The sequence below is a fragment of the Falco cherrug genome, chromosome 20, assembly GCF_023634085.1.
Source record: "Falco cherrug isolate bFalChe1 chromosome 20, bFalChe1.pri, whole genome shotgun sequence".
Classification (NCBI taxonomy): domain Eukaryota; kingdom Metazoa; phylum Chordata; class Aves; order Falconiformes; family Falconidae; genus Falco; species Falco cherrug.
The window spans coordinates 2,742,905-2,765,522 of NC_073716.1; the positions used below are offsets into that span (position 1 = coordinate 2,742,905).

The 22,618-nt window shown below is 40.3% G+C and overlaps 1 protein-coding gene across 12 annotated transcripts in view; it reads left to right on the plus strand.

Moving 5' to 3' along the window:
• Window positions 1–22,618, plus strand: part of MPP3 (MAGUK p55 scaffold protein 3) — a 24,455-nt gene continuing 1,837 nt past the window's right edge. For 4 of the 12 annotated variants that reach the window (XM_055697623.1, XM_055697631.1, XM_027805819.2 and 1 more), the window contains exons 1-17: window positions 821–3,064; window positions 4,299–4,417; window positions 4,920–4,997; window positions 6,993–7,073; window positions 7,574–7,711; window positions 8,659–8,740; window positions 10,221–10,306; window positions 11,752–11,826; window positions 12,870–13,066; window positions 14,865–14,929; window positions 15,759–15,779; window positions 17,110–17,151; window positions 17,595–17,759; window positions 18,455–18,535; window positions 19,916–20,009; window positions 20,785–20,893; window positions 21,777–21,896. In XM_055697623.1, coding sequence (XP_055553598.1) covers window positions 3,040–3,064; window positions 4,299–4,417; window positions 4,920–4,997; window positions 6,993–7,073; window positions 7,574–7,711; window positions 8,659–8,740; window positions 10,221–10,306; window positions 11,752–11,826; window positions 12,870–13,066; window positions 14,865–14,929; window positions 15,759–15,779; window positions 17,110–17,151; window positions 17,595–17,759; window positions 18,455–18,535; window positions 19,916–20,009; window positions 20,785–20,893; window positions 21,777–21,896 — 1,578 coding nt within the window. In that variant the 5' untranslated portion in view covers window positions 821–3,039. Of the gene's footprint in view, window positions 117–820; window positions 3,065–4,298; window positions 4,418–4,919; window positions 4,998–6,992; window positions 7,074–7,573; window positions 7,712–8,658; window positions 8,741–10,220; window positions 10,307–11,751; window positions 11,827–12,869; window positions 13,067–14,864; window positions 14,930–15,758; window positions 15,780–17,109; window positions 17,152–17,594; window positions 17,760–18,454; window positions 18,536–19,915; window positions 20,010–20,784; window positions 20,894–21,776; window positions 21,897–22,618 lie in introns of those variants that run through there. The other 8 variants (XM_055697629.1, XM_055697630.1, XM_055697628.1 and 5 more) reach the window with 7 other exon arrangements.

Here is a 22,618-nt window from a genome sequence, read left to right on the forward strand (position 1 = left end):
CGGCGCGTAGAGCGGCTCCAAGGGCGCATGAGCGGGGCGCGCAGCGGAGAGGCGAGCGGCGGGGAGCGGCGCTGCGGCCTGCGGGGGCAGCCAGGCAGCACCGGCCGGGCCCGCAGGTAATGGGCGCCCGGCGGCAGCAGCGCTCCCGACGCGCGGCGGGGCCCCGGCCCGGGCGGCGCCATTTTGCAGCGGGGCGGAGCCGGGCCGGGCTCTGACGCTGCCTTCGGGGCGCGGGCCCCGGTGTGGCGGGAGCCCGGGGCCCGCCGGGGGTTTTACCTGGCGGGCACCGGCTGGGGCTGTGCCCGGCGGAGTCCTCCGGGCGGCGGAGACGGGGCTGGGGAGGCGCTCGCACCGCCCGGCGCGGGGAGGCAGGGCGGGGAGGGGACATCCCGCCGCCGGCGTGAGGAGCCCGGTTCGGGGCGTCGCCTCGCCCCCCGCCCCCGGGCCCGCGGCTGGGCCGTGAGGAGCGGCGGCCGCGCCGGGCTGCGGTAACGGGTGGCCGAGCTCGGCGGAGTCCACAGACGGCTCTCCGGGGCGGGAGCGGTGGCCTGGCCGCGCTCCGCCCCTCGGGGACCCGCCGGGCCTCCGGGTCGCCTGAGGGGACCCGCCGGGCCCGGGTGCGGGGGCCCAGGTTCGGCCGAGCCTGGTCGGGACGCTTCGTGCACCGAAGCAAAGTGAGGAGCGACCCAGTGTCACAGCGGCCAGCCGCGACCTTACCGGCCTGCGGCTGGATCTCCCGCCCTGCTCGCTGAGGTGATCTCCTGGAAAGCTGTTAAAACGCGGCTGATTCCCGAAATAAGATCTACCGCTCTGGCCGATATACCTGGATTAGCAAAGCTTTTATGTTGTATTAGGCCGTAAACCACGCGAGGTTTGTTTTCCAAGGTGATGGGGATAAGCCAAAGCTATGCTTCTGTCTAATCCCCTCCTTTGACCAAAATGATCAACTCATTTCAGTTGATCTAAGCCCTTTCCAAGTACCAACAGTCCTTTTCCTGGGCAAGGAAGGTGGCTCAAACGTTCTGTCTTGGGAAGAGCTGGGGCAAGGATATGTGTAAAAAATAATCTATGGTTTAGGGTGGGTATTTTAAAGAGGAAAAGTGTCTTTGAGCCTGTTTGAACAACGAAAGTGCAGATGCCGTGGCAGGCCCCTCTTGCAAAACGCCACATGCTGGGGCAGAATTTGCTCTCAAAGCCAGCCCTGAGCAGTGACGTGGAGCGTGCTGGTGACAAATTATTGTCTAGGGAATGCTTTTTGTTCTTGAGAGTGTTGATTCCGATCTGTCCTGGCTAACTGGGGTTTTTACAGAGCATGGGAAATGCATCTGGGGAGGCCTTCTCCGTTTTGATGGCCGTGCCTAACTCGTCTGGTTCTGGTGTTGGTGAGTTTGCTGTCAGGTTTTTGAGATGTGAAAAACATGGATTTTCCGTATTCCTGTGTGAGATGCTTTTTCACTGAGAGCCTGGAAAATAACTTGGGGGTTTCTTGGGTTTTGGTGCTAAGTAAGTTTGTGGGAACCACCCATCGGTACAAAGACAGAGCGCACAATTAAAGTTCCCTTTCTTGACAATTAAGAGAAGATTTTAAAAGTGTCAAACAAAATGCAATAGTTGAGGAACCAGAGTGGTTGAATGAATTAATTGCTTATACATTTATTTTGGCACAAAGTGTAGAGGGGTGTGTGTGTGAAGTGTTTATTTCTTCAAAACAATAGGTAATGAAAATGCTTTTGAAAGTTAATAAAGGTGTAGTATATGTAATAACACTGGAGTACTATCCATGGATCAGTGTGAATTTTCAATGCTCTTTCAGTTCACTTGCTTGGAAAACTCAGTTATGTTTTGATACCCAGGTGGACTAATGAAGCATAGCAGTAGAAAATACGGTGCAAAACACAGGTGACTATTGAGCTTAATATTTCAGTATGCTGTAGAGAAACTCAGGAATCTAGAAAATGCTAAACTCATATAGGCTAATTTGCCATGCAGTATTACGATACTTTCGGGCAGCTGATCAAAATAAAGTTGAATCAGAAGACAATCAAACTTGTGTCATATGATCAAAGTGTCAGAGATTTATCTAGAAATAGAAACACAAGGAGCATCCTTTATTGCATTTAGCAAAGAACTGGAGTATCCTGCATTTCTTTGTAATCCTTTTTGCATGCTGTTGTGGTTGTTTGTTTTTCTGCAAGCATTAGTTTGATGAATTTTAGGAGCATGAATGAGATTTTAAATGCCCTGGAACACGCAAAGTGTTTCATCTTGGACTGGTGATTATAAGTATAGATTCAGTTTTGCAGTTTGAAATTAAATTACTGTGGAGTCGTTTGCTCTTGGGGACAAGAAAAACCAGCAATAAAAGCATCTAATGGAATTTCTGAGCAATACAAGTAGCCTTATTTTATTTTTTTGGAGCATCCTCAGTACCCATGACCAAGGTTGATGGAGTGACACTCCTACTAGCTTTAGTAAGTTGCATGTAATTGTAGCAGGAGCCGCATCAGAATGCCAGGGGCATATAAATTCCCCTGAGGCGTGCTTTTAGGAAGCCCCAGAACATCTTGTCATGATGGTGTTTTCCTGCATGCTCTCTCCATTTCTGTGCATATGGTGTTTATCAGTACTTTTAGACATCCATTCTGCAGCATGCTTTTTTCTTTCCTGTCTTTTCAGATGGTCACTTAGGCCTTTTAAAACTGTCCCTCTTGAGAATAGAGGAGGGAAGCATCTGCTGTCTTCAGCATCAGCTTTATCCAAGATAACACATGGTTATTATATAACGTAATATTTTTTGTGGTGTTATTTGAGTAGCAGAATAACTGCAGGACTCTGCCTGATTTAGGTTAAACTGAACACTTGAGAGAAAGATGTACTAGGAATTTACTATTTTTACATGCTTGCCATTTTTTCTCGCGTGCTTGAGCTTAGGTATTATCTTTGCTCATTTCAGGACTGCCTCTGAATCGCAGTCCAGAAAGAAGAAACAATCGTGTTGATTTAAGTTGAACATTTGTCTCTAAGATTAAGAACAAAGCCATGCCAGTGCTTTCGGAAGACTCAGGTAACTAATCTGCATGCTTTCAACAGATCAGTGACTGAAATCGTAGCGTATGTGTTTCACACAGGACATGAATTCAAACTGGAGTTAAATTAAATAGAGTTTAGGTAGTCCAGCTAGGTTTCTTAGAAATTACCTAAAAGAATGCAAGGAAGGTGGAGTATAAAAGGTAGAAATTAGTAAACCTAGTCAGATTTCAAGAAACTAATGCATAAGAATGCTAGAGCCCCTGAATATATGCTGGTAGACAGGTTCTTATGGAAAACTTGGACCTCTCAGTATAACACCGGCTTCTATGCATGCTTATTAAAGATCAGCCTTATATCCCTGCTGCTCGCTGTGCTACTTCTTAGTATTTTCTGAACAGGTTTTGGAAAGCTTTGTTAATATTCTTCCTTCTGACTTAAACCCCAGTGATTCCATTCAAGGCTTGCTAACCAGCTTCTCTGGTACGCTACCAAGGGTGAAGTCATATTGTATGCCAATGATACTGAGTTTTTAAGTGGAAGTGAGTTTGAGTCTCCTGGATGCAAATGCACTCTAAAGTTCATGGAGAGAATAGCCAGAGGAGCAGATTTTAGCCTCCCACCCTTCCTTTTTCTTTTTGTTTGTTTGGATTTTGGTTTCTCAGCCAGTTTTTTGTTTTCTCATCAAGAAAAACCTAACATTCGCCTGGCCCTGTGCACTGCACATGTGGGATATTGCTGATTTAAACACTTTTTAGAAAATTAGCCACAAGCTTTGTTTCCAGTGCACTGGAAGTCAACATCAGTCCTTTCTTCCTCTGGTCAGACCTGACTTCTACCAGGTGCCTTAGAGGTAGTAGGGGCAGGATAACTTTTGTAAGCAAAGTTGCTTGGGAAGCAGAGCTATTAGCTGTGCAACAGGGGAGGTAGTTCAGTCATTTTGTGAATCTGCTGTGGTGCTCTAAACTCAGTTTGTTAGGGGCCTGGCAGTTCTAGAAACAAAGGGGGAAACTTAAAAAATAGTGTCTTTAAAAATACATGTTGCTTTGGTAGCTTTTGCCTTAATATGATGGATGTTATATCTTAAGCTGTGTTTGCCGCTTAAGAAGGGAGCGTTACAAAACGAGTGGAAGATAAGCATAAATCACTCTGCAAACTTAATGATCACCAAGGTGGTACCCAAGTAAATGTAGTTGATGTTGTCTGCAATAGAAGGTCCCATGAGACCTGCCGTCTACAAAGCTTTTGTTCTGTCCTGAATTTAAATTTAGGATTGCATGAGACTCTGGCCCTTTTGACGTCTCAGCTAAGACCCGATTCAAATCATAAAGAGGAAATGGGATTCCTTAGGGATGTCTTCAGTGAAAAGAGTCTCAGCTACCTGATGAAGGTAAAAGCTTATTTATGAACGTACTTTTTCCTAACAGGTTACTTATTCTCTGTTCCCTTGATTTATCAGCTGTTTACTTTGCCAAAGCTTTTTTTTTTTTTTTTTTTTTTTTTTAAATTCTATACTGACCGAAGCATGCATTTATTTAGGCACAGACATCAAGAACATTCATTGACAGTTCACATATTTTGTTCAGAAAAAGGATTTCTGCCTTGATTGCCAAAATGCAGATACAGTGCCTGGTAGCTAAAAATCAGTGTGGAATGGCTTAATTGTTTCCCTTATGCTCTAAGTCTTAACCTTTCTGGCCATCTATGAAACTAGCACAAGAAGAAGAAAACTACAAGGCTCCTAAACAAATCAAAAATAACCCCAAGAGAGGTTATTTTTCTGACACTTGTCTCAGAAAAATTCTATTTCTTAAATATAAAAATACTCCAATGTAGGTATATTTAGGAGGTTTTGTATTTCTCTGTAGTATTATACCCGTTGTCTTTTTCAGATCCATGAAAAACTCCGTCATTATGAAAGACAGAGTCCAACTCCTGTTTTACATAGTGCAGCGGGATTAGTTGAAGATGTGAGTAAAAATTCTTGTCTCCTTATTTTCCTATTATTTATGCCTGCTTTTCTTACAAATCAAAGTTTTACAATTGTGCTGTATGTGTCAATATTTCTCATCTTCCCCACTGTCTTTGGAATTTGTTGTCTGGTTTCACTCATGATTTATCAAAATACCATGCCATTAAATGTCCAGTGAAGACAGACACAGGCAGGTGGATGTTATTAATGGACTTCATAAGGGAGAGGCTGCAAAAAGCATTCGGTCCTTTCTTGGCAATAGACTATCCCAGCTAAACATTCAGTCTTAAGGACTTAAATTTATCACAACCCAAACAGTATTGCTGTTCACATAGAACGTTTCTGTTGGAAGGGACCTTGAAAGATGATCTAGTCTACCTTTCGCTGGGTCAGGTTGCTCAAAGCCTTGTCCAACTTGACTTTGACCATTTCTAGTGGTAGGGCATCCACAACTTCTCTGGGCAACCTGTTTTAGCATCTCATCACCCTCATCATTAAAAAGATTCTTCCTTGTATCCAATCTAAATCTGCCCTCTTTCAGTTTAAAACTGCTGTCCCTTGTCCTGTCACTACAGGCCTTGGTAAAGAGCTTTTTTCCATCTTCCTTTTAAGTGCCCTTTATGTATTGAAAGGCAGCAGTAAGGTCTCCTGGAGCCTTCTCTTCTCCAGGCTGAACAACCCCAGCTCTCTCAGCCTTTCTTCTTAGGAGAAGTGTTCCAGCCCTCAGATCATTTTTGTTGTCCTCCTTTGGATGTGCTCCAACAGGTCCATGTCTGTCTTGTACTGGGAACCCTGGCACTGGATGCAGTACTCCAGGTGGAAGGGGGGGGGGTCTCAGAAGAACAGAGTTGAGGGGCAGAATCCCCTCCCTCTTGTCTGCTGGCTGTGCTTCTCTTTGTGCAGCCTGGGGTACAGTTGGCTTTCTGGGCTGCAAGCACGCGTTGCCATCATGTATCTGATTTTTCATCCCCCACTATCCCCAAGTCATTCTCCACGGGGCTTCTCTCAACCAGTTCATCCCCCAGTCTGTTCACAGAGCAAAGTTGTACCTTGAATTTGTTTGTAATGTGCTGCAGGCCTGAAAAAGTGAAATTTGTACTGCCTTTGATGGCTCTTTACAAGCAGCTTGCACCTCTTTCCTTGCAAAGTGTAGCAAATGGCTGTGGAAGGTTTGGGAGCTAGAATTCCTCCCTTTGCAAAGCCAAGAGACCCTGCTGCTCCATCACAGCCTGCAGCATACCCCCTCTCCCCTCTCCCACAAATAGCCTACTGCCTCCGTCAAAGTTCTGGCACTGCTGCCTGTCAAGTCGTACAAAATTGCCATCCTCTAAACAGCAGAGGAGGAGTTTTATACAGGACTCTATGATTTCCCTATCTAGAACCCTTTACAGGGAAAGAAAATCTCCGTTGCTTCCAACCCTTTCTCCCTTCCTCCTCCTCCCACCCAACCCACATAGTGCAGAAGTTATTCTCTAATTTTTTTTTTTTTCTCTAATCTTTTGTTTGGAAGACCTGAGACTCCAGGGCATGTTTTGATATCCAGGCTTTGCAAGGCAACACGGGAACTTTTGTTGCATGTTCCACACAGGTGATGCTGCCTGGTTACAGAGAGGATTAAACTCCTTTATCATAGTACAAGCACAAGAGTGTTGTTTCGTGTATCACTTACAGATTCCATATAGATTTTAAATTTTCAGAAATAATTCCTGAAGTTATATTGGTGGAATCACTCAGAAAATGTGTGATTAGGGACTAGGATCCTGATTTCTGGTGATTGTCTTCCTGCACTATCTAATAAAAGTAAAATAGATGAAGAAGCTTTAATTTCTTCTTCGATTCATTCACTATTAACTGGGATTGTTTTTGATCAGCTCACACCACTTTGACGAATGATGGAAGTTAGCAGACACTCACCAGAAACACTCACTTGCAAATATATGGTCTTGTTTGGTCGACTACTTTAATTTTGAGGATGTTAATTTTTATTTTAAAGGTAATAGAAGAATTGCAGACCGCACCAGTGAATAATGAAGAAAAAGAGCTACTTCAGCTGTTGTCAACACCACATCTCAGGGTAAAAAAACACACCAGAGACCTGAACAAAATTCTTTTGCAGAATTCCAGTAGAATGTTTCGTAATGGAAAAGTTACACTGGCGAGTTCCTAAGAGAAAGGGAAGATCTCCTACAAACTGTAGTTCTGTTCCATTGTGATTTCCTGCACAGGCTTCAGGATGTGGAGGGTACTGAGATGACACAGCATCAGCCTTTCGTGTGTAATGCACCATGTCGTCTTCTCTCCCCTCCTTAATATTTTCTGAGGGAGCACCTTCTGCTTTCCGTAGTTCACTCCGTTGTGTAAGTTTGTTTAGGCTGAGCTTTGTTAATGCCTGGATTTGCTTACACCAATACATAGTTTACATGATGGGTAAGATAACTGCCAAATCTTTTTTGAGGGATTTATGGTGAGGGTGGGAAAGGGGAGGTTTAAGTTTGCTGTTAACGTTGGAAATGTGAGAACTGGAAACTATAATATTACCCCATTACATTACTGTTTCTTACTCCTTTTATGCAGGCAATGCTTGTAGTACATGACACCGTAGCACAGAAGAACTTTGACCCAGTCCTTCCACCTCTACCTGATAACTTTGATGATGATTTTGATGAGGAATCAGTGAAAATCGTTCGGCTAGTGAAAAATAAAGAACCCTTGGTACATATAAGATAACCCATCTCTAGTCATAAAACTCGGTAGTGCAAAAGCATTATTGTGAGTATGGAGGAGATACCTGAAGATGTTGCCAAATAGTCTGCAAAACCTAGGAGTGTTCTGAAGCTAGTAAAATAACATAAAAAGAAAACTTTGGTGAAAACACCTTCAGTTTTGCATGAGACACTTTATAGGCATGGGCTTATAATGCCAGTTAATGCAGGTGGTGTGACCTTTGAGGAAACTATTCTGTTGAAGCAATTATGCATATTATTAATATTAATTCTTTTCATATTGTAACTAACATTCAGTGAATTAAAACCTTCATTTACATGAACATCAGTGATGTATGGTAAGAGTATGTTTGATAGCTGTATGTAAACATTGACAAGGTACTAATTTTATAGAAATGGAAGAACTGATTTCCTGAGAAAATACAGTTATATTTCTTCGGGGAAGAAATCTGTTAAAGTGCCTTCTTATATGACAGTAGGTAGTAGAAGAGGGCAGTGACGTAATTCCTGGTTAAAGTGCTATATTGCCAGCAGAGGTAGGAGAAGAAAGAAAATATCGAATTACTTGGCTTTCCTTGCTTTTATATGTAAAAATACTGGCTGTGTTGTATAAAGTTTCAGAAGACACACAGAGAAAACTTGTAAGAAATTCTGTTTTGCACACTTGAGTGACTTTGCTCACCACAATAATGTAGGTAGTGTAAGCAGTTGACAAAGGTGGCAGAAAGGAAGGTGTGTGCCTTCCCACAGTCACATGACATGGGCACAGGCAAAAGTTGAATAGTGGTGAAAATTATCAAGGAGGAAGATAAAATTTGCAGGGCAAATTAATTCCAGTTGAAAAGACTCATTAACTTACGTGTTATTTCACCGCTGGCTGTATTCTAAGAAAATTCTTCTGATGGTTTCTTGGGGGGGGGGTATGTTTTATTTCAGGGAGCTACCATCAGACGAGACGAGCATACAGGAGCTGTGATTGTAGCAAGGATCATGAGAGGTGGTGCAGCGGACCGCAGTGGTAAATTTCTGAAGAAAAAGCGCTTTAAAATGGCATTTGTAAACTGTTTTAAAACTTCCTGAACTCTGCAAGCACACATGTACTCTACACATATACCTAGAGCCATAGTCTGAACCTGATAGTTATTCATTCCAAAACCAGTCCTTGGGACACAGGTGTTTGATATGTGTATAGACTATTTTGGAGGAAAAAAAACCCAACAACCAAACCCACCCCAGCCTATCAAAATCTTAATAAGCAACTGTTAGATGTCAGGTCTGAACTAGTATGTAGGCTTTCTCTGTAGTCTGGTGGAGGGAGGTGGGTGTTGCTGGAGAACAAATCATCCCAACGAGCTTCGGAATGGGATGTGTCCCTGCTGGAATTGCTTTTCTTCCATGCTGATGATAAGGGAGCCCCCGTGGTAAGCTTGCTTGGCAATGGAATTTCTGGTGTCTAGTGGCAAGAGAGACTTTTGTGCCTAGGCTGTCGTTCAGCGTGCTCTTAGGATCTACAAGATTAATTCATGCAGTAATTAACCTTCCATTTTCTAGAAGGTAATCATGCAGACTTTATTAAATAAGCTGAATTGGCCTTATATGAGTGGTACAGACTCCAAGCCTCCTGCACCTTTTTTTAATACACAAGTAATGCAATCCCCAAATTAATGAATTAGTGTTGAAAAACATAGCTAACTACAGATTTCTTCTTGATGGTTATCATTCTTCAAATGAATGTAGTCTGATAAATGTAACATGAAATTACTAGAGCATGTGCTTAGCATTTCTGTATTTCATTAGTAATTGATTAATTTAATTAGATACAATTTTCTGTAAAATAGCTGCTAGGAAAAAATGCTAACAGAGATGGGAGAAGTAGTTCTAAGCTTTAGAAGAAAGAAAAGAATGGTTTTTACGTCTAATCTAGTATCTTGGTTTATTCAGTGTATTGTATTATTTTCTGTTCGATTTACTGAGAAATTTTGTTGGTGAACAGTAGTTGTAGAACACAAGCACAACATTTACTGAACTGGATAAATGAACCTAAAACTTGTAAGGTCCCCTTCATGGCTAGTTAAAAAAAAAAATGTAGCCCAGCATTTTTTCTGGGACTGTAGTGTTGATCTGTCACTTGACAGCCATGTCATTCCTGCCTTTATAGTCAGCAGCAGGACTCCTGATTCTACAAGATTTGATCATCCTCATGAAACTATTGCAGTTTTGCATTTTTAGTGCTGATCCAAATATAGAGGCGGTGATTTTTCCAGAGTATCTTGCCACATGTTCTCTATCTCCACACTGTGAGCTGGTGCTGCATGAAAAAAACACGCAATATGGAATAAGGGTGGGAGATTTCAGAGCACGTTGCCAACCAAGGCACTTGGTATTAGTAGGAAATCAATTAAGCTGGGAGAGGGAGGTACATGGACTTAGGTCAAACGTTGGAAGAGTGGTGCTTTCCGGTCTGTAGACTTATTTTAATTTCTGTACTGTCCTTTCAGGTCTCGTCCATGTTGGAGATGAACTAAGAGAAGTCAATGGTATTACTGTGCTTCACAAACGACCGGAAGAAATAAGTCAGATTTTGGTCTGCACTGATTTTCATTTCAAGATCTTTTCTGTTGGGTGATCTCGTAATTACAATAGATGATGAAATTTAATCATGAATTTAAAATACGTATAGAGCTAAAAGATTCAGTCCCTGCTTGTCTTTGCATTAAGAGTTTTTCTTCCCCCAGGGGATTAGTCTTCTTCTGACTTCAGAAACTTCATTGAACTCAATCAGTACCAAATAAGATACAAATACAAAGTTACATGTTGCTCTGTCAAGAACTTCCCTTTCATGCTTTGTTCATGACAAGCAAATTGCAAATTAAAAGTGCATTCCTAGAAGATAAGCAGTTTATTCATAATACAGTACGTTGGGAAGCTGAGGGAAGTCTTGGCTGTGTGTCCAGCGGACCTCTCAGTCTTTACCAGCAGATTCCTTGTGATAACAAATTCTTGCTTCAAGCTTCTCTAGCATTAATGCCCACAAATCCTGGTAGAAAGTGTTGTAGCTCTTATGCTTATTTGTCTCTGACGTCCCTCTTGTGGCTTGGTTCCCCCTTGTCTTGGTGTGGAGCGGAGTTAGGGACACAGTAAGAGGAATGGCAACACTAGGAGACTGAAGTATCTGGCATGAGTTCCATCACCGAATTTAGATTTAGATCAGAATAATCCTGAATAAGGAGAATGACTGGTTCTAACTTGGGGGTAGGGGGAGGAATCAAAATCAGATTTTCAGATACTCTTGTCAAGTTTTATTTGTAGGGACCCTGGGATGCTGTTCATCTGTCATGTTCTAAATGGCTGCAGTGTAATGGACAAACATTTGTAGCTCTTCCTCAAAAAACAAACCATGAAAAGCAAACCAAGTGGATTATCTGGGTTTCCTTTTTAATCTGTGCACAACAGCAGGCTGCTGTAGGACACAGTTCATCTCATCCAAAATAAGGCATCTAAAATAGATCTCACAAACCTATTCTAGATTCTCAAAGCACCTAGAAGTGTTTTTTAATTTACTGTAACTAATAATTGAAATTTAGTAGCAAAGATTTTTAGACTGAAAGTAGATGTTTACATTTCACCCTAACCAGTTATAACCCTGGGAGTTATATGTGGGAAAATACAGCGATATTTTTCAAAGAGGCACTTGAAAATGGTTCATTTGGTACTAAAAGCCACAGACATATTTAATTCCCTGTGAACTGTAATCCAGAAGTTAATGCAATTGCTAAAAGCAAATGAAGGAATTTTAATACAGGTCTTAATATGTTCTAGCCAAGTAGTTCCTGTGGGTGTCTCCATGGGGAAGACACTGTTGTGGAGATTTAATTGTTGTGTCGTGGTCTCTAATGAAGTTAAATAGTGGATTAGCTCGGCCTGTTACAGTTCTGAGAAGAAGAGACACCTCCTAAATGGGAACTCGAATAGTCTGTGACGTGTCCTTGTCCTGCTTTCAAAGTAAAAAAACATTTCTCTCTTTCTCAGGCTCAGTCTCAGGGATCAATAACATTAAAAATAATTCCAGCTATCAAAGAAGAAGATCGTCTAAAAGACAGCAAGGTACACAACTTGAGTGAAATTCTGAAGCACGTGTGTTCATTTTTACACAATTCTGGCATCTCTGTAAATGTAAGGTTCCTGCTGTTTCAGTAAGGAGTGTCACAGACCCATAATTGAACTTAATTAGAAGTTAATTAAAAAGATGATGACAGTAGAACAGTTTCTTCTTGTAAAACGCCGTGCCCTTTATCCAGTAGAATTACTTAGATGACTTCTCCATCATCTTGGTACGTGTTCTTCAACAGCATTTCTGATATCTAGCCTCTTGGTTTTGTTCATGTAATTAAAACTGGTGTTCCTGCCGGTCTCCTCACACCATGACAGCTGCTATCTGTCTGTTATCTATTGATTGGGTTGAAACACCTATTTGCAAACATCGTTTGCCCCCGTTAGCCCACTGTAGACATTGACAGGCCTCTTTTGAGCGCTACATGTGCCCTGCTCCATCAGCAGTGACTTACTGTTTGACCGGGCCCTTACAGGATTCCTCTGTCAGCCCTTATTTCTGCTTCCCTGCTCTCAGCTACCGAATTTTTAAAATACTTTTAACAGTAGTTCTACTGTGATGTGTTAAATGGTGGTAAGATACAAATCCAAAGTTGAGTAGTAGGTTTTGATGCATTTAAAGAACATTTTAAGAACAGTCTTTATAACTGGGGAATTTTGCCATAAATCCCTTCTTATTGTTTTCTCCCTCCCCTTAGGTTTTGGGTTTTTTTTCTTTGTTGCATTTTGTACTTATGTAGACTGTGAACTGTGTTTCTTGGGGCTTTGATCTTTGAGTCCCATGTTCCACAATGCCAATACACAATGACTGGGTATGTGCTTGAAAGTTTATTTTTCTGCGTAAGTCAAAATAGAGATGCAGCTTGCTAGCTTTTAGTATTTTTGAGTACTGTAAAGCATAAAGGAGAGATGAAATGTACATATTACATACATATATATATATACAGTTAGCAGTATAAGCACTGGGGAAGCCTTTTAAAGGTAGTTTGACATTCCAAATAGGACAAGAAGAATGGATGTGTTGCTTTCTTTTAAAGGTGTTTATGAGGGCGCTTTTCAGCTATAATCCCAAAGAAGACAGAGCCATTCCTTGCCAGGAGGCTGGGCTGCCGTTTAAGAAACGACACATCCTCGAAGTTGTAAGCCAAGATGATCCCACGTGGTGGCAAGCAAAGCGTGTTGGCGATACCAACCTCCGAGCAGGCTTGATCCCCTCAAAACAGTTCCAGGAAAGGTTTGTTGATTACAGATATTATTTTTTTCAGCACGTATAGTGTCATACTGATTTTATGCTGCCTTTTTTCATAGGTAATGAAGGGCAGGATCATGCTAGGGTGAATACCAGGTGCTTTAAATGCTCAAAAGCTGCATCTTTTCATCTTTTCCAATTATATAATGAGTTTCCCAGCTTTTCTTGGCTAGTTTGCCACTGACTTAGGCTTTGTAGCTTGACAGAAACACTTGCTAAACTGTATGAAATGAAATGTGGTATGTCAGTCTCTTGGCTTTGTATCTTAAATCTCTGGGAAATACACTGTATTTCCAGACTTGTACTTCCACAGTATGAGAGGAAATGCTGATTTATTGTAACAGTTTTGAATTTATGCATGTAGTAGTAGTAACAAAAGAGTAGCTGATCTTCCTGCTGGCACCGAAGGGAGTATTTAGCTTGGACACAGGTACCTTCTGGAGCTTGAAGTTTCTCTGTTTTCACAGCAAGATATGTGTATCTTTTAAAACAAAAACATCCCTCGAGTCTTGTATTTACAGTAAAGAAATCTTAGATGTAAGAAGGAATCTGATTTAAGCCACTGGTCTCGTGTGACTCTTACTCCAAATTACTGGATTCAGCTTCTTTGGATTGCAGGTGTTACAAAGGTGGGGCATCTAAGAATTAGAGGTCTGATTTTATTGCTGGCCTCAAAGATTTGCATAAGGTTTCTAATAGAGCACTTCACCCTGCTCTGTGAATGCTTCTTTGAAATACCAAGCAAATCCTGCCTGAACAGCTGTATCCATCCTCCTGTGCACACATGCAGGTCAACAGATACCGCTGCACGGCAGTCCTTGGGATTTTTTTATTTTCTTCTTTTTCCTTTTTTTTTTTTTTCAGATGTTGTAAACTCCATTTCAATATATGCAAGAATATAAAAATTGCCTCCGGGTCTGTTTTCCCCTGAGTGACTCTATAAATGCCAGAGCATCCTTAATCTGTTATGAATGTTGATCTCTGGCAAAAAAAAAAAAAGAAAACACTTAGGAAAAAAATGGGGTTTATTTTGCCATGTGAGGGGTTTCTTGGGGGTTGGATTTTTGTTGTGGGTTGTTGGGGTGGTTTTTGGTGTCGGGTTTTTGGGGTGGGGCAGCAGTGTGTGTTTTTTGAGCAAATTCACGACTTGGGAGATAAGGAGTTGAGTTCTAGTTCATGATTTTAACAGTTCAGGAAGTTTTACTTGATATTCTTTCTTACATTTTCACACAAGTTGTTTGAATTGGTTTGTTTATTAGTAAATAACAGAAAACTCCATGATCTGGAAGGCAGTGGATAGTTCCTGTATGGCTTCAGTGATGATTTTGGGCAAAGGTTATCTACTTTTGAGTTCTCTTTGAGCTTAGTAGTTTCTCGGATTGTAGGCAGACAGGAATTTTGCCCATTCTTTGTGAAAATGGCAAATAGAAGTTGGATTCTCAGCAGAATTAGAATGGAATAGAACAGTTGTTTCCTTAATCTTGCAAAAAAGATTGAGTGGGGAAAAGGAAATAGAAAAAAAATTACATTGATAAAAGTAACATGCTATTGTTTTCTGTGCTCGGATATATGAAAGCCTAAAATGTTTTACAGTCTTCTGTCTGTCACTTACCAACAGCAATATTGGACCATCACAGTTTTAAAGAAAAACATCTTTTAAAATGTTAAATCTTTGGAGGAAAAGCACTATTTCATTATTTTCAATGCTCTATGTATAATATGAGATAAATTCTTTATGATTCTGAGCTCACATGGCTAAAATAAAAAAATATTTTCTATTTAGACGATTGACTTACAGAAGAACAATAGGCACTTTGCAGAATCCCAGAACTGTGAAGAAACCATTATGTAAGTCTGTTCTGTTCCTTCAGTGATGTCTCAGTTGGTCCCACTTCCTCAGTATTTTTCTGTTAATAATTTCAATAATGATGTGTTCGAATATATTTTGTGTAACCTGTCATTAATTGATTGGCATGGATACAAGCTGCCACATGAGAGGATCTGGGTTTGAGCTTGACCCAGTGTTGCCAGTACCTACTGGTTTGCAAAAAACCATGACTGTCTCTCTCTTCCTAAGCTTTACATATTGTCTAGATGCTTTAAAACTTGCTGGTGTTCACATACTTTTTTTCTATGGTTTCTAATGTTCCTGTTGCTCTTGGGTACTTCAGCACAGCTTTTATATTGATGTGTGAGGCGAGTGCCACCCTCGTGTAGACTATTAATCTGGAAATTGTCCCTTTTCAGGGATATAAGTGAACTTGTGACTTGTGGTGCATGGCACATCTCGTGAAGAGATGCAGGTATCCTCATGCTATAAGGAGGAGGGAAGATGCTCAACTAAATTATAAAATAGCTTTACTGATTTAAATGAAAGTTTTCCAAATCAGTTTCAGTTACGTTCAGTGCTAGGAAGCGTGTAATGATGATTGTTACTTGGGCTTTTTCTCAGATGTTCTCGAGGCAATTAAGCTGATATGTGGTTATAATACTAAATTTTAGCAAGAAGTCTTTAATCAGTTGATAAGGGTACATCACTGCATTTTTTTTTTAAGATAGAAAAGCCTGTTAAGCAAACCAGACCAGAAGAACCTTCCTTTCCATTCCCTCTAATTTTACTCAGTCATTTGCTAGTCTTTTAATATCATACCAACTCTGCCTTTCATGCTAACTACAGATGACCAATCTTCTGATAAAGGTAGGTACTCTCCTAACTCACTTTCTGTCTGAATATAAACAACCACGGCTTTTTCTAAGATACTTGATAAGCCCCCAAGCAAAGGGAATAGTGGATACAGCTTGTTCCTACAGCAGTTTCTTTTTGGGTTACTATTTAAACTAATTTAATTTGGATTGATGACTTAGGTAATGATGACCTCCAAATTTACGAGAAAAGATTTGTGTCTTCTGATTTGCATTTACATGTTCTGTAGGTTTCTGAGTTGGGCTGAAAGAGATGCAACTTACCTGCAGTCTTTATATCTGATATTTTTAAAAAAGTAAAGAAATACTGGAGTTTTAACATTTTAGAGCACCTGTATCAATCCAAATTGATTTTTCTTCACTGTTCCTTTGGACTGTTTTCTGTGTTATTTTCATTATGAGCAGCTGTGTCAGGCTCATGCAGTTTTATGTCGCTGCATCACACACCTTTCCAAATATTAGGTATTTTCTGTTGAATTATGCATGGTGTGATTTTATCCACCACCCCTTACACATACTTCTTGAGAATAACATATAACATTCCAAGTATCAGTATTACATCAACTTCAGTGATACTCTGTCATCAGCTGGCCGTGACAGGTGTACCCTATCGAAGTGCGAGGAGTATTTTGCAGCTAAATATCATGGGTTTATGTCATATACTTTTAGGGGCCTTGGGGGTGGTCATAGTTTGAGGAGGTGTCAGTTGGCCTTTTTTGACATCGTTTTGTGTATTATTTTACATACTTGCATATGACAAAAGCATGACATCTTTACCTTTTTAATAAAGAACTCGTAAGCAATGATAATTTTAACTTGGTCAAAATGAAGGTGTTCGGAGCTCATCTTTCAGTGATCCCCAGTTCCCTTTTTTCAAGCCCAAATGATATTGAAATGTCACAAGAGGTAATATTCTTACAATATCATACCCATTTATAAAGTCACACATTAAACAGCTCTGTTTGCAGAGTCTTCTTTTTTACTTAAGACTGAATATTATATACTTTTAGCAGCAACATTCATCAAATGTAATGAGTGTTGAAGAGCATAAATTCTGGGAACCATAAATACCAAGGTGTAAAATTTTCTTGTGCAATGTCATAATCAGGGATTTTTTAAAATATAAACCAGTAGCCAAGGCAAATAATTTTTTGTATCATTTTATGTTAGAAAAGCATGTGCATAGGATGCAGGATACAAAACTTCTTCCCTCACCAATGACCCAGACTTGTTTCACAGGCACTGTTTAAGGTATCTTCCTCCTCCCTTCTCACTCTCCTTTCCTCTCTGCCCTCCCCACCCCACCCTGGATTTTTAATTTACAGAAGACTGTGACTGTGAAGGATATTTCAACGGACAGTACATAGGTGAGAAACCAAAATCCCTTTCATCTTCCCTAACACACCCCTGGGAAAAAAAAGAAAACAAAAAACCCCTCAAACCAAAACCAAACCCCAAACACCCCCACATTAAAAAAGAAAAACTAACTTATTTACATTAATTTCCCGTACGTTCAAAAACTTGATTATCTCTGTGCAAAGGCATAATTGGACTTTGGCATAGCCAACACTTGGCAACTCAAGGTGGTATGAGATGCTATGAGAGGGTTTTAATTATAGATTGGTTGCTCGGTTTTCTACCTGATACGCAAATTTTTCATCTATAAGATTAGCATATGAACACTGATTCCATTAAAAAAAACAACTGTGAGAGTAATTCATATTCAAAGAGAGTAACTTCTAGTTGAACAAGCTTGAAAATTTAGGTATGTGGAGACAAGGTTTAAAGTATCTTTTGTTTTCCTCTACAGCTGGCTTACGCAGGAGCTTTAGATTAAGTCGTAAAGAGAAGGAGAACAATGTGAATGAAGGAAAGCCAGCAGAGCAGGCAGATGCAGCAGAGCTCCTAACGTATGAAGAGGTCATGAAATACCAGCAGCAGCCTGGTGAACAGCAGAGGCTGGTGGTTTTGATTGGTAAGATACACAATTGGTTCAAAAATTTTCATGGATCTCCCTCTTCCCTTGTCGCCTGCAGTCCAAGAGGCTTTCTTGAAGTGTTTGGATTTTGGTTTTGTGGTTCTGGTGGTTGGTCTTTTCTTTTGAATGACGTTTAAAAAACAAACCACCACACTAGTAAAGCAAAAGCAAAAAAAAACCCACCCAACCCCAAAACAACCAAACTCACCAAGTCCTTCTAAAAATAAAAATGCAGGACTATTTCTCATTTTTCTGATTCACTTTCCATTGGTTCTCACTCAAACATGTGCATCCTTACACTGTCAGAACAATTAATTAAAAGGTAGATGTTAGAATTACGTGACAGAATTCTGCATGCAATTTTTTATTGCGTGTGTGTTTAACAGCCAATTTGCCAGGACGTCCTGGAAATCAAGGGTATCTGTCTCATAAAACTGACTGCTAAGATTACAGATTTTCAGACTTAGTGCCTGACAGATGTTTGTCCAGCAGCTGTTCAGTTTGTTCATGATGACATTCTTCAAAGAAGAATGTGGCGGGTCATGAGGTTTCTCATGTACAGGTTTCTTCATATGTATAATAAATAAAAATAATAATATGTATCATATTATTTTTGTGAAATGGATATTGTTTATGCTCCTGCCAGTATTTCATTCCACACAGAAATCTGTGAGTCCTTTCTATTTTATTAGGTTGTTTGGGGGCCAAGTTAAGTGAGCTCAAGCAGAAGGTTGTGTCAGAGAATCCACAGGAGTACGGTGTTGCAGTTCCACGTGAGTAAAATATACTGACTTGGGTGTGTTGCCAATTTATTCCATAAATGCTTTTTAATAGTGCTAACTGCATTAATGAGTGGTAGTTTGTGTTTTGACTATGAATTATAAGCATATTTCAGAAGTACTCAAAATTATTTTTCTCATTGTAATATGCTGTGTTTGCCCTGAACAGCTGAATAGATCACTAAAAAATTTGGCAGATAATCCACTTTGGAATGGTGGCAACTGATTTTTTTGAATTGTGTTTTCCCAAGTGAACAGATCGCATTTATTTATGTCTATTAAAAAAATGAGAAACTGAATACAGAAAGAAAAAGATGATAAATTGCAAAAAGAACTAGTGTCAAAAACTAGCATCTTAAGATTCAGCCAAAACATTATATGTGTTTAAAACAGGATGGTTTTTCCTTCAGAATATCATACTAGATAAAGTTAAAAAAAAAAAAAAAAAGACAGCAATAAACCAAGTCAGAATTTATACTAACCAAGAATTTAAAATCCTGTAAATCTCAGCTGTTCAAACAAGCCAGTCACAGTGATAGAGAAATAAGTGATTCTGCTGCATGGTTTTGTGAGTAGTTACACTGATTGATTTTTGCTGGATTATTTTCTAAAAGAAAAATAACAAAATCTTACACACACAAAAAAATCCATCGATACTTGTATTCCCAACAAGTCACTTCTACTTGATAGGCAGGTAGAAAATGGACATTGAGGGCACTGTTTATATGTTGTTTAAGACTTTCCATAAACGTCTGCCAGGCAGACATGCAATTAGTTAGCAGTAGAACTCGTATGGGTAATTTTTATTTGAATTTAAACACACACAAAAATAGCAGACATCAGTTTTATGACCAGGATTAGATTTGTAGAATGATCACCAAAGCATCTCCTAAAGTAATAACAGTTATTAAAAAAAATTATGACATGAAAGGGACACATGTAATTACGCAAGTTTCACAAGTAGCATGGGAAAACAGCGAGGGATATTCAAATTCTGAGGCAACATAACAGGCCTTCGTATTTCATATTTTTATTTTCTGAGCTTCAGAGGAAGCGAGAGTCCAATATTCCAAACAGTTAAGAGAGACTGTTTTCCATAGGATTATACTCTACTGCTTCTACCAGGTGTAAGAACTATGCCTCCTAATTTTTGTGTTAGTTATAGCAAGCTTGAGAGCAAAACAACCTCACTTTTGGTCTTTGAATTTTTGAGATTGAGTTTAAAAGAAAACTATAATGTTTGATTTATATTTTCTGTTGATTTGAACATGCCAGTGTCTAACTACCTTGTTTGAACTCATGAAAATCTGACTGGGACTAAACAGAAAAAATCTAGTTGTTTGCAAAGGCTGATCCGTCTCCTGTGTCTTGCAGATACAACCAGGTCAAAGAAAAGTCACGAGAAAGAGGGAGTAGAATACAATTTTGTCTCTAAGCAATCATTTGAGACAGATGTGCAGCAAAACAAGTGAGTTAATTTTAAAATATTGGCATAATTGACTGTATTTAAAAAATTTTGCTAGTTATCTCTTGCATCATACGAATAACACGATCAGGTGTAAAGTTGGGCTAGTTGTGTTAGAAAGGTTCAGCTTTCCAAGTAAAAAGCTCTTCATTCAGTCTGGACTGTTAGCATGAATTTAGTAAGCAGCAATTTAGAAACAACGCAGGACTAGGAGGAGGATCTTAGAATTTAAGCCTGCATCTCGTAAGTAGTGTGATTGCTCAGAATTTAATCTAGTAAAAGTAACAGATGCATAGCTGGCCCTACTTAATCTCCATTTACTGTGATGGGTAACGAGTTTTATTGATAAGTCCACTTTAAAGTGTGTTGTAGACTGAATCTGTGCGTGTAAATGACTTTCTCTAAGATGGAGCGTGTTTCCTAGAAGGATATTTTTTGGCTAGTCTCCCAGAAGATGGGAGAATTGGAATCCATTTCCTTGCCAGTTCTGTTCTAGTTCTTGTGAAAAACATCCTCTTTCTTCCATTAGGCTTGAACATCAGTCTGCTGCATTAATGCAGCTTATTCCCCTACTTGTCAGTAGTGCTGATTAGCAATTAGTGAAATGTGAAGAAGACTTGCTACTAAGCAACCAGAAGGGGAAAAACAATAATAATCAGAAAAAAGAAACTCCTCTTTTTCCCCCTTATTTGGTTACTGTGACTTCAGGAAACAGCTATCAAATGTTCTAATTCGGTATTCTTTGTGGATGGTATTTAAAAACGTATTGATTTTTCAGATTTGTGGAACACGGAGAATACAAAGAGAATCTGTATGGTACAAGTCTTGAGGCAATCCGGTCTGTGATGGCCAAAAAGAAGGTTTGTTTGGTGGATGTGGTACCTGAAGTAAGTTCTGCAGCTTATTTTAAAGCCAGCAAGTATTTCTTCCTAGGCTGCCAGCCTAAGTACCTGATGTGGTTCACCACTGGTGGCTACTTGCCCTGCAAAGAACGATGATGCTCTCAGAACTTGCGTTTCTAACAGGTGGCCGGAGGGTCACCTAAGCAGAACAGGGCTCGTGCAACCTTTCCCGTTCCTACAAGTCCAGTTGATACAGCCTAGATTATGGTTTTTTGTGGGATTTTTTTCCCCCTTGCTGTAAGAAATGTGCATCACTGTCCTAGCCTGCTCAAATTCTAGAGAGAATACTTAGAGTGTGGATGGGTTTTTCATTCTTATTCCTTCCTACTGCCTCTTGAAGCGTTGTTAGTGTTACCAGTGCCAGTATACCTGCTCTTAATCCTTCCATCCTGGGAGTTGGCCTTCGAAATTTTGATTCGGATTTTGCAACTAGACTAGGAAAAAACTTGTGATACTACCTCAGATGAATTCCAGGTTTGAAATTTCCAGTGTTTTCGCCAGTGAAGCAAACCATAAATTGCCTGTCAAGTCAATTTTATGTATTTGTTGGGGTTTTTTTAATATACTTAGTAGCTTTTGCCATGTCCTTGTTCTATTACCACAACGCGTGGTGAGCAGGCGTGCGGTCAGGCCATGCCCCAGAGAGCCCAGGTACCTTTCTAAGCTAGCCAGGACACTGACATTAGTATTTCTTCTGAAGAGCAAAAGGTTCCTGTGGTCAGCGGTACAGCACACAGGACTTCACACCACAGCGTGTACTACTGAAACTGCTGAATCCAGCTTGAGCAGATCATTGATATCTAATGAGTAGATCATTGACATCTAACAAAAAAAAAAAAAAGTGTTACAAAACCCCATCTGTTCACAGGCAGTAAAGCACTTGAGGACTCCCGAGTTTAAGCCTTACGTTATCTTTGTGAAGCCTCTCATTCCAGAAAAGAAAAAACACGTCCTAAAATCTCCCACAGAAGAAATCTCAGCCCCCCTTGTAAGTATTCTAACTTTATAATCTCGTGGTTTTAGACATGATAGGAGTATTTGGGCTAGCATTTCTGTGATGTGGAAGAGCTTCTCTTCCATCACAGTGAAAGTCAAGAGCAGGGCACTGAGCGGGTCCTGTGCGTATGTAGCCTTTCAGCTGGGACTTCTAATGAGATTTTTGACTCCCTGAAAACTTGAATGTGTAAGTAACACGAAGCAAAGTGCGTGCCTTCCGTGGGGATCAGCACACGTCATTCAAGGCTGCAGCAAGGGAAGCTGCTACGGAACTTGGATAAAACTAATAAATCATTTCACGTTTTGATGAGCAGCCCCATCAAATGGTAAGGGTGGCCACCTACTCCTGATACCTTCAGAGTGACACCCACCCAGGCTGTTAACCATGTACCCACTAAATGCAGCATGTGGATGTCTCACAAGGACCAAACCTAGACCAGCTGCAGATGGGTCACATGTAAGTGTGGCAGAAATACTGAGAGTGCACAAGGTCATTATTTTAGGTAACCTGAACTTCAATTTAGACGTAACAGAACTTAATTCATTTCTTAAGTTTTCACATAAGCCCTTAAAATTATTGAACTTGAAGGCAGTGGGTCCAGCATTCTTTTGCAAATGCTGAGGAGGATGATTTTCAGGTGTTAAGTTAGACAGCGACTCTTAACTTCATAAAATGCAGTGTCACCATCTTATGTCCCTCCTGCAACCTGTTTT